The sequence below is a fragment of the Protopterus annectens genome, chromosome 4.part1 (genome assembly GCF_019279795.1).
Source record: "Protopterus annectens isolate FY-2018-M chromosome 4.part1, PAN1.0, whole genome shotgun sequence".
NCBI classification, from domain to species: Eukaryota; Metazoa; Chordata; order Ceratodontiformes; family Protopteridae; genus Protopterus; species Protopterus annectens.
In genome coordinates, this window is record NC_056734.1 from 494,672,110 (window position 1) to 494,689,474 (window position 17,365).

The 17,365-nt window shown below is 37.4% G+C and overlaps 1 protein-coding gene across 4 annotated transcripts in view; it reads right to left on the bottom strand.

The window, feature by feature from the left end:
* The window catches only part of OPA1 (OPA1 mitochondrial dynamin like GTPase), a 2,039,562-nt gene that overhangs the window by 31,421 nt on the left and 1,990,776 nt on the right, over positions 1 to 17,365 (bottom strand). For all 4 annotated transcript variants that reach the window (XM_044070302.1, XM_044070304.1, XM_044070303.1 and 1 more), the window contains one exon: positions 7,943 to 8,024. In XM_044070302.1, the coding sequence (XP_043926237.1) occupies positions 7,960 to 8,024 (65 nt within the window). In that variant the 3' untranslated portion in view covers positions 7,943 to 7,959. The remainder of the gene's footprint in view (positions 1 to 7,942; positions 8,025 to 17,365) is intronic.

The following is a 17,365-nucleotide window of genomic DNA, read 5'->3' on the forward strand; positions in this document are numbered from 1 at the left end:
GCCGCGGCAAATGAGATCTGGGGGTTGGAAGGTAGTGGAGGTGTATTATGGGTAAGGGGAGGAGCTGGAGCAGATGCTAGTGAATTTGCCAGCTCGGATCTGATACGGATCTGGTACCCACAGGTTGAAGACCAAATGAAGTAAACTACTTCAAATCATTCTATTACCTATATGGTCCAACATTTTACCTTTTTTATCACCAGCTGAAGGGACCAGCCTGTTACCAGCATAAGACATAGCTGGAATGGCAGCTGGATCAAATCTACGGTGAGAGGAAATAAGTGCATCAGCCTAACTTACCCTGTACAGATAACCTACTTTTTTAGGGACTGATGGCTGGGTATCAGAATGAGTACAGGCAGAATTCAACACATCCTCCAGGGTGACAGTATAAGGGGAAGGAAGAGGAATGGGGTGTTATCCATTTCTAATGCACAATATCTCCAACATTTCAGGGGGCACATCTAGTTCTCCCCATAAAAACTATCTCATTCATCCTGGCAGTGGTCATGCTAAAAGAAAATTCCTACACAGGAGGATAAGAATTAAAATCTTCCTCACAATCAGACAGCTAGGTTTGGGAATCTGCAGGAGATGCCACCCTTTGTCAAAATCAGTATCATCAGGCCATATTTCCTCAGGAATAACTTTACAGGGACTGCCCATCTGTAAAGGCTTCTGTGTACCAAGATTTATTGCCTATAATGCCTGTCTAGCCAGGGTAAGGGATTCATCTTTTTAATAATAATGACTTCATCAAAAACAATGTTTAATTTTTTTTTTTTTTTCTTAAAAGGAGTTCCAGAAGAGGATCAACTCGAAGGAGGGAAGTCTGGCTGGTCTAATGGTCTACTGCCCTGGTTACTCCAATAAGAACCTCCCAGAGAGTCTCCCAGAAAAGATGGCTCTCCCATGCTCATATAAGACACCAAAACAGCAGAACATGACACAGCTGACCCCTAGTTTCATACTGACTGAAAGGACTATAACTGAGAAACCTGGAGAGGTGAGTGAGTGGTCTGAGGAACAACCAGTATTCTCTTGAACTTCACCCACTATCAGCTGAAAAGTAGACAAGTCCACAACAGTGGCAAGAATACCGTGGTAAGTGATTTTTTTTCATTCTGGGTACTGTGAGAGGAAAGCCAGACAGACTGGAATGAGTATCCATGCTGTAAGTGTGGAAGAAGCACCAGAAGCGGTAACCATAGCTGCAACAAATTAACCATAGGGTAAACTGTCAAAGAGTTTTCACAAGAATCGCACTTACAACACTTTCCCCATCCCTTAATTTATAAAAAGTAAAAGCAAAACAGAATTCCCCTGTCAGTACTGTAAACACTCATGAGCACACACTGACAGAATCAGAGTGGCAGGTAGGTTGTCACAAAGTCAGTCTAAGTATTGCATGGTCACATAAAATCCCACCCATTCCTCCATAAACTTTTATGTCCCACAAATTTAAAGTTTACATAAGCACTACATAGGTTTTTAACAAAATTAGCCACAAATACATTAATAAACAGACTAAGAAAAACAGTCCATGACATGAAACTTCCAATACTGTGAAATAATACCGGGTTTCTAAAAGGGGAAATGCTGCTTTTATTAAAAAAATACATTAAATGCTATTTTTCATTAAAGTGCAATAAGTTCCAAGTTGTGGGGTCCCCCCAATGGGGACTTATCTGCCAGAAATGAAGCTCTTAACTGTTTGCTGCTCCTTTAAAGTCCAAGAGATACTTCTTCTTGAGGCAGCAAGAAAGTACTGAAGAAAACTTCACTCTGGCTAACCCAAAGAGGGAAATCAGCAGTCAAAATGAAGGAATGGCAGGGGAGAGCCACAGCTTTCTGAAGTAGGCAATTTGTTGTTTCCTAAAGACTAATACAGCAATGTGAATGATGAAAAGGGGTGTGGGGGGCATGAAATACCAGTATCTTGGAAGAAAGCTGTAGTAGCCTGTAGACCCTTCAGACCCAGCACCATAGAGACCTATTTCAATTTTAAACCATGATTATAAAGTGTTTATGTCTATACTAGATAAGAGAATGACAAAGGTGTTGCTAAAAGTAGTCAATGTGGTTTTGTAAAAGGAAGTCAAACACTTAACATCACAACAATAACAATCCAGAGGGAAGCAAAGTGTAAGAAAATGCCACTACTGCTGGTGGTTCTTGTTGCAGAGAAATTAGATAAAGTCAGACGAGATTTTATTGGTGCAACTGTAGCATTTGTGTGCTCCTGACAGAATAACAGGGTTAATAAAAAGGACATATAATGACTGGGAAACAAGAATTAAGGTGTTGGGGGGGCACTCCTCTCTGACAAGCTGTGTTTGAACATAGGATCCAGGCAAGGATGCCCTCTTTCCCTTTACCTATTTGCTTTTAGAACCATTCACAAAGAAAATAAAGGACTCGTAAATTCAAGGAAAAAGCCGGTATGGTAAAGAAGATTTGGAAAAGACAAGAAGAAGGCAAGAGAAAACGAGGGTATCCAGCAAACAGGTGGATGGATTGTGTGAGATAAGACCTGTGACAGTCAGGCATGAGTATTGAATAAGGCACTAGTGTGGCACTGAATAGAGAGAGATGGGAAAAAGGGAGTTGATGATGAACTAGTATGGTAATTAACAAATGTTAGCTTTACTTACAGATATTAGTATGTACTTATTTAATCTAGAAAAGGACATTTCATAGTTGTGAAAGAATCTGAGACAGTTCCAAGTCGTTTTGGAACATAAAAAAAATGAAGATAAAACAAAGACTACAATGGTAAACTGTATACCCACACATGAATAGGTTCAGCAATATCCATATTTATGGGGACATTGTAAGCGCAAGTATTTAGGTGTACAGATAAAAATTATGCTTATGGCAGCTAAGGATATGTAAGAAAAGACTAAACAAAAAAAAATTACAAAAACTGAAACATGGCTCCTCTTGATTACAGATCTGAATAGTAAGATACAAAAAGTGAAAATGATTTTATTCCCTTTAGTTTTATGTACAGGTCAGGCATATTTTAATCAACTAGTGAGTAAGCTGTGTAATATAACTAATAAAGGGTTTAAGGAATTTATTTGGGAGTGGGAGAGGGCAATAATTGAGTGAGATAAGTCGACTCTCTCCACACAACATAGTAGCTTAAGAATACTTGATTTGAAATGATACTTTAGATCTATGCAGTTAAGCCTGATACAAATAACACAAATAACAGAAGCAGAAGGTTATTTTAAAATGGAAAGGGATGATGATGAAAGTAGGGAGGTGTGGCAAATAAAGTGACAGTAGGATTTTGGATGCAGGTCTTTAATGTGAATAACAACAACAACACAAAATTATTATATTCATAAAGCAGCAGAAAGTATAAGAACTAAGCCAAAAAAGGAATGGAAAAAGGAGATTTTTAGCACTAGGGATTACTGCAAGTAGGAGTATACACAATAGGCAAGAGGGCCGAAGGGATGGAACTTACTGGAGAAAACTAGCAAAGCAACCAAGGTATTGGGATCAAATAACTACAGAGGAAAGGGTAATAGAGTGGGATGAGGCTAAGCAGACAGCTGGATTTAGGCTAGAGACTGCCTTCCCTACCAGGGACTGATAACATCGTACAGGCAAAGAAAAAGGGACATGGGAGTGTTAAATGAAAGATCAGCTCTAGTAGAGTTTCAAGTTGAGTCTAGATCTTAAGCTGCTGTGAAAAATATAGGGCATAAACATACTACATGATATATAGGAATCTATAAGTGGAGATTAGAAAAGACTGGAAAGACAGCATAGAAAGGTAATTTACAAAGAAACAATGGGAGGACATCTGTATGGCTCTTAAATATGTACAAAGTCCGGAAGGTTTAGGATTTTTGTATGGATGTGTTTACACAGGTATTTTATACCTCAAGCAGATGTCAGATAATTTTTCCTCAGGTAGATATCAAATGCTGGAGGTGTGACTGGAAAGAGAGGCAATTGGGAACATGTTTTTGGGAATGTAGCAAGCTTGCAGATTTTTTTTAATTCCCTGTGGACTACTTTGGCTGAAATGATGGGGTAGCAAATGTTGTAACTAAAGAAATGATTTGTTTGAGTTGGGATACAAGATCTGAACTACCCAGACACAGTAAAGCCTTAACAAGTTTAATGCTATTAGCCACCAAAAAAGCAGTTACTAGACAATTAAAATCAAAATCTAAACCAAATGTAACTAAGTAATGAGTACTGTACAGGAGACAAAATAACTGGAGGTGAGATATTTAGAAGAGGGAAGGACAAAAACAAAAATAAATGGAATTTGTGGGAACAATACATGCAAAATAATGATCAGGAGGAGGTGCAAGGTTTAAGGAAGGCAGGAAATGAGCAAGTTATCTAATACAGAAGTGAAAGAAAACTGTTAAAAAGAAAGCATTGTACATATGGCATTAAAATTATAATAGAAATGTTTATTATTGTTTTGTTTTCTTTTTTATTAATGTATTTGCACATGTTACTTCTTAAAATGTGATGATGTTAAAAAAGTAACGTTTGATGTCAGTGTGATATGGAATGCTATCAGGAAAACTATGCATTAAAAGAATTACTTAAAGCTTAATGCCTCACTCACATCACTTACTGGCATATGGGGCAGTAAGTAGTGCATGGCTCTCTCACCTTGTTAGATACCATGTCAATGTTTGGCTACTGAATTTCATTAGGAGGGGTGCAGACTTCACCAGGTCTTCCAAGAGTTAGAAACACTATCAGAAATTCTAAGGAACCGACATGCAACTGCTTGCTGAAGTTGTTCTAAAATAAGCTCTCAAACTGGTCAGTCAATGAAGCCATCATTGCATCACAAATAGGGTGAGAATTATGGGATAAACTGGAAAGTCATTTACAGGTTAGTACAACACATACACTAATCCAAAGAAAGTGATAGTTTTGAAGCCATAAGCACATTCAAAAGGGAAACATGGCTCTCGGTCCACTTGACAGCTTACTGTCTACTGGTGCTTGCTTATAATAAGGTGATCTAGATGGAAAATGAACACAGACTGCCATCAACCTTAAGGTATCCAAACCTATTTGGCTCATGTGACAAACTCCAACATGGGGCATGCTTAGGCAGCTGGCTTCCCATGGGCAGTTCTGGCTGGTAAGTGTTGACTGCTGCAGACTGCGCTGTGAAGCTTACCTTTTGATGGACACAGCAGGGGGCACTTCCTGACAAATCACCTACCTCCCATGTGCACAACATTCTCTTTTCTTCAAAGTAGACTTGGCCAGCTAAGCTGAGAAAGAACTTAGAAGGGCACTGTACACATCTGCTATGATAGGAAAGGCCTCTCTCTCTTTCTCTCCTCAGAGAAACTTCTCCTATGAGAACTTGTAGCTGGGCATCCTGAATAGATAGACACAGCACACTCTTTCTATGGAAAGAGAAAAACTTCAACCATCACAGCACTTGGTACAGTCACACACCAGCAACTGCTGCCCTACTGACTGCAACAGTGCATTTAAATGTGCAGAAGGAAAAACAAAAACACTGAAGAGGCCATACTAAAAGTGTTTTTCAAGATCCACCTAAATGTTGGGATTCTGGGAGCTCTGTCTACTTTTTCAATTAATGATCCAAGAGGAAGGACATAATATGGGGCAAGCAAAACAAAGATATGGTGCTCTATGGCCAAAAGTGTCAGAGGAGAACATCCTCTTGCTAAACCTGCTCATACCTTTTTGACTGTTTGCCCAGCAGAAGTTAGGCACAGTGCTAGGATCTCTGAGATCAGTGTGCACTTCAGGAAAGCCAAAGAAATCTGACAAGGGATGCTTGCAAAGCCAAGAAAAAATGTCAAGAAGTCTTTCTAGGAGCCAAATCTTTTAATGGCATACCACAGGAAAAACTCAAGAGTAAGGATGACCCATGTCTCTTCATCCTCATTCCCATGGCAATGGTTAGGCCTTTACCGAGGAGAAAGTGACTGTCAAGCAGACAACATAAGACTTCATAAGATAAAAGGCTTCTTTGAAGGAACAATAATCTAGTAGGAAGAAAAAAATCATTATTCCTAGCCGACCCCATGACAGGGACCTCAGTCTTCTAAAATTCATCTGCTTAGCAAGAAACAGAGAGGAGGGAGAGAGCATCTCAAAGCTAATTACCTGAAGGTTAGACCTGCACGCATGCTGCACAAGAGGCATAAACAAAGCAGGTATATGCCTGGGGCAGGCGATGATCTCTAGAGTAAGGGGCTATGTGAGCTAATTAAGAGCTAAAGACACAGCTGGTGTGGGATAATATATGGAAGCCTACTGTACCCTCAGACATAAGAAAGGAAAGCAAAGGTAGAAGACTCCCTGGATCTCATCTAAACCTCACAGTCAGTTCCTAGGGACTCAGCAAATCATTCTGCACAAAACCATGGCCAAACAGCCCGGTCCAGTCCAGATAAAGCAATAACTATGACCCACGTGATCCATGTTCAACTACAGACACGAGTGCTAGAGGAGCTAGGCATGCAGGATAGGTGTGCAAGTGGTCAACCCTGGTTCATCAGTCCTGGGGAAAGGATATCTGCTTTGGCGCTCTGCACTGGTGACATCCACAAGAATATAGCTGTAATATCTACAGCATGAGATAGGCAGAAATATAGTATATGCAGTAGCATGGCCACATCCTCATATAAGCAGCATTAGTGGAAGTCATGGAAGCCACCACTGGGTGGGAGATTAGGACCTCACACAAAAAAGAAAATACATTCCATCTCTCAGATGATGATGACACTCAACCTTCACTCCCAGGAAATAAATGGGTTGCAGGTCTCCTGAACTAGGAAGGACGAAAATAATTAATAGCTGTTAGGAGGGACAACTCAGTGGTCAGAGGGGACCAGGAAAATATGGTGGCCAAATGATCATGCTGCATCAGGAGTGGTGGCATCAACATCCCAGAACCTATTTCAAAATGAGAATGCTAGGAATACTTTTCCTAATGTTCAGTGTTACCAGAATGATCTTGCAACAGTTAAGTGACAGTCTCAGCCTGTGAGGGTACAAAGTCAATTCAGTTGTAGATTTTTAAGTAAGAAATGGCTTTGGCTGCTGCCTGGCCACCTAATCCTTTACAATTACTCCACAACTCCAACCTGGGGCTGTAAGTTAGGACCCTCCTGTAAATCCGATGGGAATGTAGTTTGGACTTTACTGCTGTTCCTGCCTAAGACTGCATATATGGCTCTCCCCAATCACAGGCCCACTGGGATCAAGGAACTTCTAAAGCTTGTACCCAGTGGACAAGGTAAGTTACACACATGTGGCACTGCCTGGACATTTTGTTCTTTCCTCAGGCAGCACAAACTGCTTATGAGCAGGTTCTGGCCTGTGATCAGGGACACGCAAAAGTTCTTACTTTTCAACATCGAAAACAGGAACCTTCCTAATGAAGCAAATCAACACTAAGATCTAAACAGTATAAACAGGGATAATGAAGTGGATAGTGTGGAGTGAGACATGTCCTACAAGCACAGTGCTGTGAAATAAGGATAAGAGATGGAGGGAGTGGGACACTCTATGCTCCCAAGTGTGGGAGGTAGAGATCTTAGGTGACAGCGACTGAAATGGGCAACTTCAAGTAATATCTTCCTGCTTATTCAGGTAAGACACAAGAGTTTTCTATCATTACCTGACTTAATCAGTCATACAGTGTATAGTGAAATGTGACAGACCTATAACTCATTCGCACATCTTTGCTTTAGGTAATGAGCTATCCTCTACCTCACATGTTCCCCAAGACCTAAGCTCACTCCAATCTAGTGGAACCAGTTTCATGGAGTAAAGCAAAACTGACAGTCAGGTCATCAACCAAGCATTAAATAAATACTATGACTGATTATACTGAAATTTGCTGCAAATTATGATTAACATAAAACAATCTATGTTCACAGAAAGTAAAACCACATACCTCAATAAATAAGAGAACTACTTCTCTTGATGAAGAGCAGCAATAAATGCTTCAAGTTTCTCCTGGATTTCCCGCACTTTTTCTGAAAAGGACACAAAAGCAGATTTAGTACATCTAGCTACAAGACAACCACAAAACCTGCTAAAAACATTAAACTCTGATAAATAAGGAAACTAGTCCTGGTTTAAGGATCACATAAGCAATGCAAGGGAGGAGACGTCACCTGACACACATTCTGCAAGCACAGTCTGCAGGACTCTGGACTCTGATTATACAGAATACTACTACCAACTACAGTAGCATATACAGTCAGAAAACAATTGTAAACCTTAACTGTATGAAAAGAAGTATAATTTTGGTGGACTTTATAAACGTTTTAGTACAGTTCACTGTATAAGTGCTTGCCTTTTAAATAAGACAACCTAGAAACCTGTCCGCGGTAGTGGTGCTGCGGTAGCATTGTCGCCTCACAGCAAGATGTTGTCCCATTTGATTCTCAGCAAGAGCGTCTTCTGTGTGGAGGCATGCGTGAAGGTTGTGCGTCAGGGCTGGTAACTCGGCAAGTAAAAATCCACTACCAAACATTAGCGGACCGGGGTTCCGCTGTGGCGACCCCTAACCGGGATAAGCCGAAAGACACAACAACCACCTAGCATAAAAACCTAAAACAACACTGACAAGAGTGGAGAATTGAAACTCTGCAGATCAGAACGAATGTTGGTGTTAAACTATAACATCTTTATAAAATCATCCATTTTCCATATACAAACTGCAAGAGAAGTCCACATAATAACATGATGAGAAGACTTGCTTTTCTTTTTTTTTTTCAATAATATTTTTTATTGTTTTTCATTTGCTCAAAAGGTATACAATTGATGTTCTAAGAAATTCTATCAATATTCTTACAACATATTTACATTATTTACAAGAATGCTTCCATACTCTCTCTTAAAAGTAAAAAAAATATATATGTTATTTTCTCCAGGGTTAGTATCTTGGAAAAGTGTAGTTTCAATTATTGTTATGTTTTGTAATGTGTATATTGAAGAGGTAGTTCAGGTTCTATGTTTTATGCCAGTATAATATTGAAAATTTGTTCACATGTTTTCAAGTTGTAGGGCTTTTTGTTTAGTTTATTTAATATGTATTTGTGGGCTAAGATGTGTTTTATCGCTAAGGTCCTAAAGTTTTCCCATGAGGTTTTAGATGGGGTCAGCCAGTTAGTAGCTATGTAAAGTTTCATTAGCATAAAAATATTTATTAGGATGATAATTTGGGTTTTAGATAGGTTATTTGGGGGGATATGTAATACCATAAATTCCCAAGTAAGCGTTGTTGTTTGATATCCCATCTTTTGGAGTTGTATTTTCAGTGAGTTCCAAAGTTTAAATATACATTTACAGCTCCAGAACATATGCAAAAGGTCAGCAGTTTCATCTTTGCAATGTGGGCACTTTGGAGAATTCGTAGGGTTAAATTTATGCAAGCTAAGGCGTGTGTATTAAGCATCATTGTATATCATGAGTTGGGTAAATGATAGCTTTTGAAGGGAAATGGATTTTATTGTTAAATTAATTGCGTGTGCTATTTTGTTTTCTTCCACCAGTGGCAATTTTTCTTTCCAGTATTTAGCCAAGAGTAGCTGATTTTGATATTTGATGTCTTTTATCAATTTGTATGAGCATGTTATAAATTTGGTGTTTTGTAAAAGGGCTTGCCATAGTGATATACATTTCGTTAATTCCTCTTTAATGATGTTTAGATTTTTAAAGTAATTTGTAGATATTTCTTTAATCTGTCTCAAGATCAATAGATAAGATTTGGGAAGACCCAGTTGCTGTCTTAATTCATGAGTCGAACAATTTATGTATGGATATATATCTTGTAATGATAAGTTTATTATAAGTGGGAATCTTTTCGGGTCTATTAGCTGGTTATCAATTTTCAAGTTAGGATTTTTGTGGAAGGGTTGTAGAGTTATCATGTATTGAAAGAGATTTACTGATCTAAAGAGATTTTGTGTTAATGTTATATAATTTTTGATGGGTTCCATTATATTATATGTTTTAGTGTTGTCTCTGTTTAAAAAGGGCAATGATTTGGGATTAATATTCAGATTTTTAATATATTTAAAACATATCTTTAACCAGTGTGGGGACCAATTATTGCTTTATGATCGTGAGGTTGCAATTCTTAAAGTTCTATTTGCATTTATGATTAAGTAGTAAATCTCAAAATTAGGTAGATCTAGTCCACCTTTGCTTTTCGGGGTCATCAATTTATCATAAGATATTCTACTTTTTTTTGGTTCCCAAATAAATTTGGCGAATTCAGTGTGTATTTGTTTAAAACATTTCTTGGGTATTAGCAACTGTGCAGACCTGAAAATGTATAATAGTCTAGGCAAGACATTCATTTTAATAATCAAAACTTTTGCTAGTGGTGGTAATTTCAAATTTTTCCACCTTTTTAGATCGGCTAAAATGTGTTCCCAATTTTGTTTAATATTATTGAGATAAAAAACTTTATTATCTGTAGAGTATGTAATTCCTAAGTATTTGACCTTTTCTTCAGTTTTTAATTGGCCTATCAATGTTAAAAGTGAGAAAGGTTTCGGAGTTCTTAAAGGGAATATGTTGGTTTTATTAAGGTTTATTTTACAGTTTGATATTAATGCAAATTCTTCAATGGCAGATATTATTTTTTCGGTGTCTGAGATAGGTGTTGTACAGTATATGTTGAGGTCATCTGCGAAAGCTGATAAGGCGATTTTGGTACCATAAATTACTGGGGCATTATGATATATCTTTTGTTTGATATATAGGAATAGGGGTTCTAGGTACATGTTAAATAATAGGGGTGATAGAGGGCATCCTTGTCGGGTACCATTTCTGATTTGAATTCTTTTGGAACATGTTTTATTTATATATAATGTTGTATAAGGGTTATTGTATAATGTTTGTAAAGTTAGAATTAATTTTTGGGGTATATTAAAGTAGGGTAAGATCTGAAATAAAAATTTTATATTAACTCTATCAAAGACCTTTTGTGCATCTATAATGAGTGCGTACATGTTTAGTTTCTTTTGGTTAGCATATGAAATTAATGTATGTAGTGTTAAAGTATTATCACTGGTTTGTCTAGATGCTAAAAAGCCAGACTGTTCATTGGATATAATTATGTTTGATATTTTCTTCAGTCTACTAGCCAGAATAGATGTCAGAATTTTAGTATCAATATTTAGAAGGGATATAGGTCTGTAGTTGTCCGGGTTCTGAGGATCTGATTTTTCTTTGGGTATAAAAATTGTTTTGGATGCATTAAAATGCATATCATTAATTGTATTATTTATTATATAATTTAGTACGTGTGATAGAATTTGAGCAATAATAAGGTAGAATGTTTTATAAAATTCCGCTGTAAGGCCATCTGGACCAGGAGCTTTATGTGGTTTTAGTTTTTTAATTGTAGTTGTTATTTCTTCAATGGATATTGGTTTTATTAGGTCTTTTTGTAGTTCCTCATCAATTTTCGGAAAGTTAAGTTTTTGTAGGAAGTCACTGTTATTTTCATATGTGGATAAGTTTTTTTGTTCTCCATAGACTTGTGAATATATCATTTCAAATATGTTAATAATATCCTCAGTTCTCGTAAAGGATTTATTTTTATAGCAAATTTCATGAATTTGGGAGGGTGTTTTAGACTGGTTAATAATTCTTGCTAGTGCTCGTGACGGAGTTTGTATATGGTTCGCATATTTTGCAAGTATTTTAGTTTCTTGAAATGATAATCTATTATTTTGGATTAAGAAAAGTTCTTTCTGACATTTCAATAGTTCTGATTCAGTTTGTGTGTTATGATTTTTCATTAAATCCTGGTCTAATGATTTGATTTTACTCTCTAGCAACTGTTCTTCTCTGCGTTGGATTTTTTTATAATATGAAGCTTTTTGGATGAAGATACCTCTTATCTGGGCCTTAGTTGCCGCCCATTCAATATCCGGTGGGTGTTGCTGTTTTACTATCTTGACTAATGAGGTTTTAAGTATGTCCTGTATTTCCTGAACTACTTCCTTTTTATTTAAGAGGTTGGGGTTTAAGGACCAGTTATATCCCCTATATGGTGTGTTGGTTCTAGAATCCTTGAAAATGTTTAATGTAATTTTAGAATGGTCTGATAGGTAGCGGGCATGGATATCTACTGTGGAATCAAGATTGATTAGTGCTTCCGAGATTAAAAAGAAGTCTATTCTTGACCACATTTTATGACAGTTGGAGTAAAACATAAAGTCATTTGAGGTATGAGTTTTGTTACCATATTTAAAGGGATCATATAACCTAAAGTCATATTTAAGTTCGCTTAATTTTAACACTGCTTGGTTATTACATGATCTTTGTGTGCTTGATTTATCCTGTTTAGGGTTTTGATAAGCATTCCAGTCCCCCCCCCTATGATTATTATATTTATTTAAGATAGGATATAATGAAGCGAAGAAGGAATGTTGATTGTAACAAGGTGCATATATATTGAGAAGTATAATGGGCTTATCATAAAGGGTAGTTGATAAGATCACATAGCACCATCTACCTTCTTTATCTGTTTTGGATTCTATAATTTTGTCTTGATATTGGTCCTTAATGATAATCGCAACTCCAGCACTATTGGTCTTGCCTTCAGAGGCTATTATTACTCTTATCCATTTTTTCTTTTTTATTTCTGACCATTGGTCAATGGTTAAATGAGTTTCTTGGAGTAGTATAAAACACGCCTTAGCCTGCAGAAATAGATGAAGAAAGAGTTTCCTTTTTTTCATGCTCTGAAGCCCTTTAATATTCCATGAATCTATTTCCCACATTCATATAGCTTTATTTTGTATAGGTAACATTGAAATATGAGTAGATATTTTGGATTATGTCGATTTCTTATCAAGGGTATGTTATGAAAGCATTCTTTAATTCCCGTCCCTTCCCAGTGCCTACCCACTAATACCCTGGACCAGGAATTTAACAGGACCTGACAATAACTTGTATTTGTATTTTTCTGTAACCATGGTAAATATATGCCTTGTATATTAGTATATGAGAGGTAAAAGAAACATGATGGTCCTGAATAACCTAAAATTATTTGTACAAAGCCTATCCCAGTCATTCATTAGCAAACACTGCTTTGAGACCTACACCTCTTCTTGTTAGCTTTATTTATATGATGTCAAAGTTTTGAGCAATCGTAAGCACCAGTACTGATTACTACTAAAGACAGTAGACATCCATTTACACAGCTTAACATAAATGCTATTTAAGAGAATGATACCTATATCTTATTTTCTCAATTTAGTTCAATAACTATGTACATAAAATATGTAACTTCCTTATCTAGCCTTAGTTTGTGGGTGGTCCCTCCACCTCCTCTAGGCCTAATTTTTCCTTTGTGATTGTAACTTAAGTCACTTGTAGGTATTGGTCGAGTTATTAGCTTCAAGTGAACCCCAACTTCTAGAACTACACTTTTTACCATTTTTGCCCTGTGATTTTAAGTTCTTAGGTAGGTAGCGTTATATTAAAGGGGATTTGAGGCAATTTCTCTCTATCCAAGTAAATGTCATACCACATATGTTAGACTTGGAAAAAGCTTCTTGAATCCTGGAGAAAACAATGTAAATATTAACAGTTCCGGCTTATGTAAGTAAATAAACATAAACACCAATATATAGGTATTCAGATGGTTATCAAATCTAGAAGCTACACGACTACTAGTTAGTAGTCCGTTATCTGATACAATAAATTATATTAACATCTTCTCCATCCAGCTTATTGGGCCATCTTGAATGAGTTAACAAAGGTGTAACCTATGCATGCTTCTTTACCAACTCAGGCTAATGCAACATTAAAGTTGTGAGGATATGTGATATATATTTAGGTTTATGAATCCTCTGAGTTGAAGCTTTACAATAATGCTAATTGTATACTTATGTCAATTGGATTTGTAATAGTAAGGAAGGTAAATGCTCACTGGTTGTCTAATATTTTTGATGTATACATATTAGATAGAATTAAAAATATTTAGCTCTTATGATTATGAATTCCAGGTCTATATAGTTGTTTAACTGTAGTTTGTTGCATTAATATATAGTGTTTTGATATCTGGTTGCATGCCAAATGTTTCATTTTCACAAATTTTCTGTATAGATTGTATGTGTGTATAAATATTTGTAGATGTTTAAACTTATTAAAGTTTAACTACAGTTTATGGGGCAATGAGGTTCACATTTCACATTATATTACGTGTGTTTGGTGTTTTTGCAACTGTACATTACTTATTTTACTTTTCTTTTTTTTACAGTTCCTTTTAGGCTTCCCTTCGAGCTTCCATCCAGCTAAGCCGATTGCTTAGCTTCGCGAAGGGGGACTTGTACTGCGATCGGACTTCCAGATAAGCCACATCTTCAAAGCTGCTTCTAAGGCTTCAAAAGCACTTTCGGTTCCTCTCGTGGGAAAGCCAGCTTTGCGGGAAGGATGTACACTTCCTGTTTGAGTTTTCGCGCTTTGTAGAGTCAGGAAAAGGGTCGCGCCAGACCCACGGTACGGCCTAGTGCAGGGTAGATACCAGATATAAGGAAAAATAGGTCCTTGGCTGTTGGTGGGAGGGTGAATCCGACCTCGGAGTTCAGTTGACCGCAACGGGACTTAAATCTAGCTCTCTGAAGCTGGAATGGATTTAAACACTGACATGAAGGTAAGCTTTGCTTCTTTCTTGTTAGAAACTGAATATTTCACCCCATCGACTGAAAATATTAAGGTATTTGGGTACTTCATTTGGAATTTTTGTTGTTTTTCAATCAGGAATCTGCAATAGGATGATAGACGCTGTCTGGCTTGCCTAATTTGTAGAGGCAGGTCTTGGGCCAGGGATATTCTGTTGTTGTTCCATATTAATGATCCTTCATTTTTCTTTACAGTTAATAATATTTTATTCACATCTTGAAAGTTGAGGAGTTTGGCATAGACAGGTCTTGGACTATTTGATGCTTGAGATTCTCTTAGAGCTCTATGAGCTCTTTCTATTGTTATTTGATGTGCAGCTTTTGGGTCTTTGAGTAGCGTTGTAAGTATTTGTATAATAGATGGGATCAGATCATAGTGTTGTATATTTTCCGGCATGCCTCTGATGATTATATTATTTCTTCTAGACCTTGCCTCAAGAGCAATGATTTTAGCTTGCATATTTTGAATGTCTGTTTCATGTGAGTCAGATTTTTTGGTAAGCAGGGCTATTCTGTCTTCATTCTCTATGACTTTAGCTTCAGATTTGTCCATTCTTTCCATAATTTGATTGAAGGAAGTTCCAAAGGATTGTACTTGAGTAGATAATTCTTTTATAGCTTCTTGGATAGGTAGTAAGGCTGCTTTAATATCTTCCAGGTTTGCCATTTGGTCTGTTTTATTTTTATTTCCAGGTTTTCCGGACTCTTGTTGTTTTGTTATTTTCTGCCTTTTGGAGTTTAAATCTTTCTCAGGTGACATAAGTTCTGAAAGTTTAGTTTTTGTTGTTGTAGTCTCCATCGCTTTATCATCTTTTGACATTTTGTAAAGGCACATTTAAAAGTAAAAAAGCTGCTGGTATATATTCAGATGGATATGAGGGAAGTTTTCTGAGCACACGGCTTCTTTCTTTGGGACTTACTACAGGTCCAGGTAATCTGTTGTAATCTTGATAGATTTGCTAGTAATTTAGGTTCAGGTATCTTTTCTGTGTTTCTGTATAATAAGTAGAGTTGTTGGATCAGCAGATTGTTATTAAATAAGTACTGGTATATCTTCTAGGTTGAGTTTTTCTCTGGGTATTTGAGGAGCTGCAGGTTAACAGTGCTTACTTGACGGCGGCCATCTTCGTCTCCCAAGACTTGCTTTTCTAAGAATGCCAGAAAAACCCCAGAGATACTTTTCAAATTTTTTTAATAAGAAAGGGTTACAATTCTTAATTTCCTGAAGCACAAATGGCTAAAAAACAGTGGGAAAGATATTTTAACTGCTCATTCCAATCAGTACTATATAAGGAGTACACCTCCAACTTTCCTGTAACTAATGCATCTGAGACAGCTTTGTGTATTAATATACAGCATGAAATGAGAGGCCAGAACTCAACTTCCAGGGTCGCACCTGTAATCTTCAATGCTGAAATGCAAGTTTGTATTATGCCCCCTCTCCCAACCCCAGATTGCATACACAGCTGCAGTTTTCCTAAATTTATATACTCACATAACTATGTAAATGACACAAAGACAGCAGTTCTGTAAGATGCATATTTTTAAGACTCTTTCCTTGAGTAAATGTTGCCTTTCCACATTAAGTGTGCTTCACTTAATTTTCTGCATGTGCATTTTATATGTTGTGCTTAAAAGTAAATAATGCTAACAAAGATTACTGAATGATAAATTGTCTAGGTGATATCAAGACATTGAACATGGTGTAGAGAACAAATGGTCCTAGGGGAAGGCATCAGCGTGCATCATTAGTGATCCAAAATCCAAAATGAAGAAGGGGGAATGGCATGGAGGGGAGTAATGACAAGTCAGTGCCTACTTGCGGTGTTTGCGGGGGGGGGGATGGGGTGCAAGCCCACAGCAGCAAGAATCCTGGTGAAGATTAAAGTCTTAATTGAGCAGTCATCCATGCAAGCAGTGGTGACTTCTGGAACTGCTATGCACATTTGCTAGTATGTGTACAGGGCAAAAAGTAGAAAACCCATCTCTTGCAGTCCTGAGGGATTAAAAGAATGGCTGCAGAGCCTCATGCAAAACTTGCCTACTGGCAGACTTGTCAGGGGCCTTGCAGGAGGCAAGATGCCTAATGCTTGGCCACCATCTTCTGTCTGTAAGGAGGTCTACTCTTCCTGGAGACTAAGATGATCAAATAGGGAGAACTGGTAAAAGTGTCATGGATAGGAAGCAACTGCAGATACCTTCTAGTGTGTGACCACCATACACTTCCTGTTTAGTAGGTCTTTATGTATGCCCAATGAAACCTTCATAAAGAGGATGTCTGCCTGGAAAGCACCGTCTAAAAGCATCTATGCTTTTTATTCAAGGAACAGAGCCTGAATCATGTCAAATTCTAGGTGCTGCTGCCCTAGTTACAGTATCAAAGTCAAAGGTACAGCAGGCAATACAGAAGCCCACCAAGGAACCACCATAAGAATCACTTGGAGAGATTATGTCATTCCACAAACAGGAAGTTATGCCAACTTTTCTACAGCCCTGCACATAAGGTAGAACCAGAAAAGGAAAAGGTAAGGCAGCTAATCTGGGGCCACAAGGCTCAAGATGAAAAAGGTAAATTCTCTGTTGTCCTTGCCATCCAAATCATTAATTAGCAAGGTGAAGATGTACTATATTTTGGAAATAGAACACTGGACTGAAGACATAGC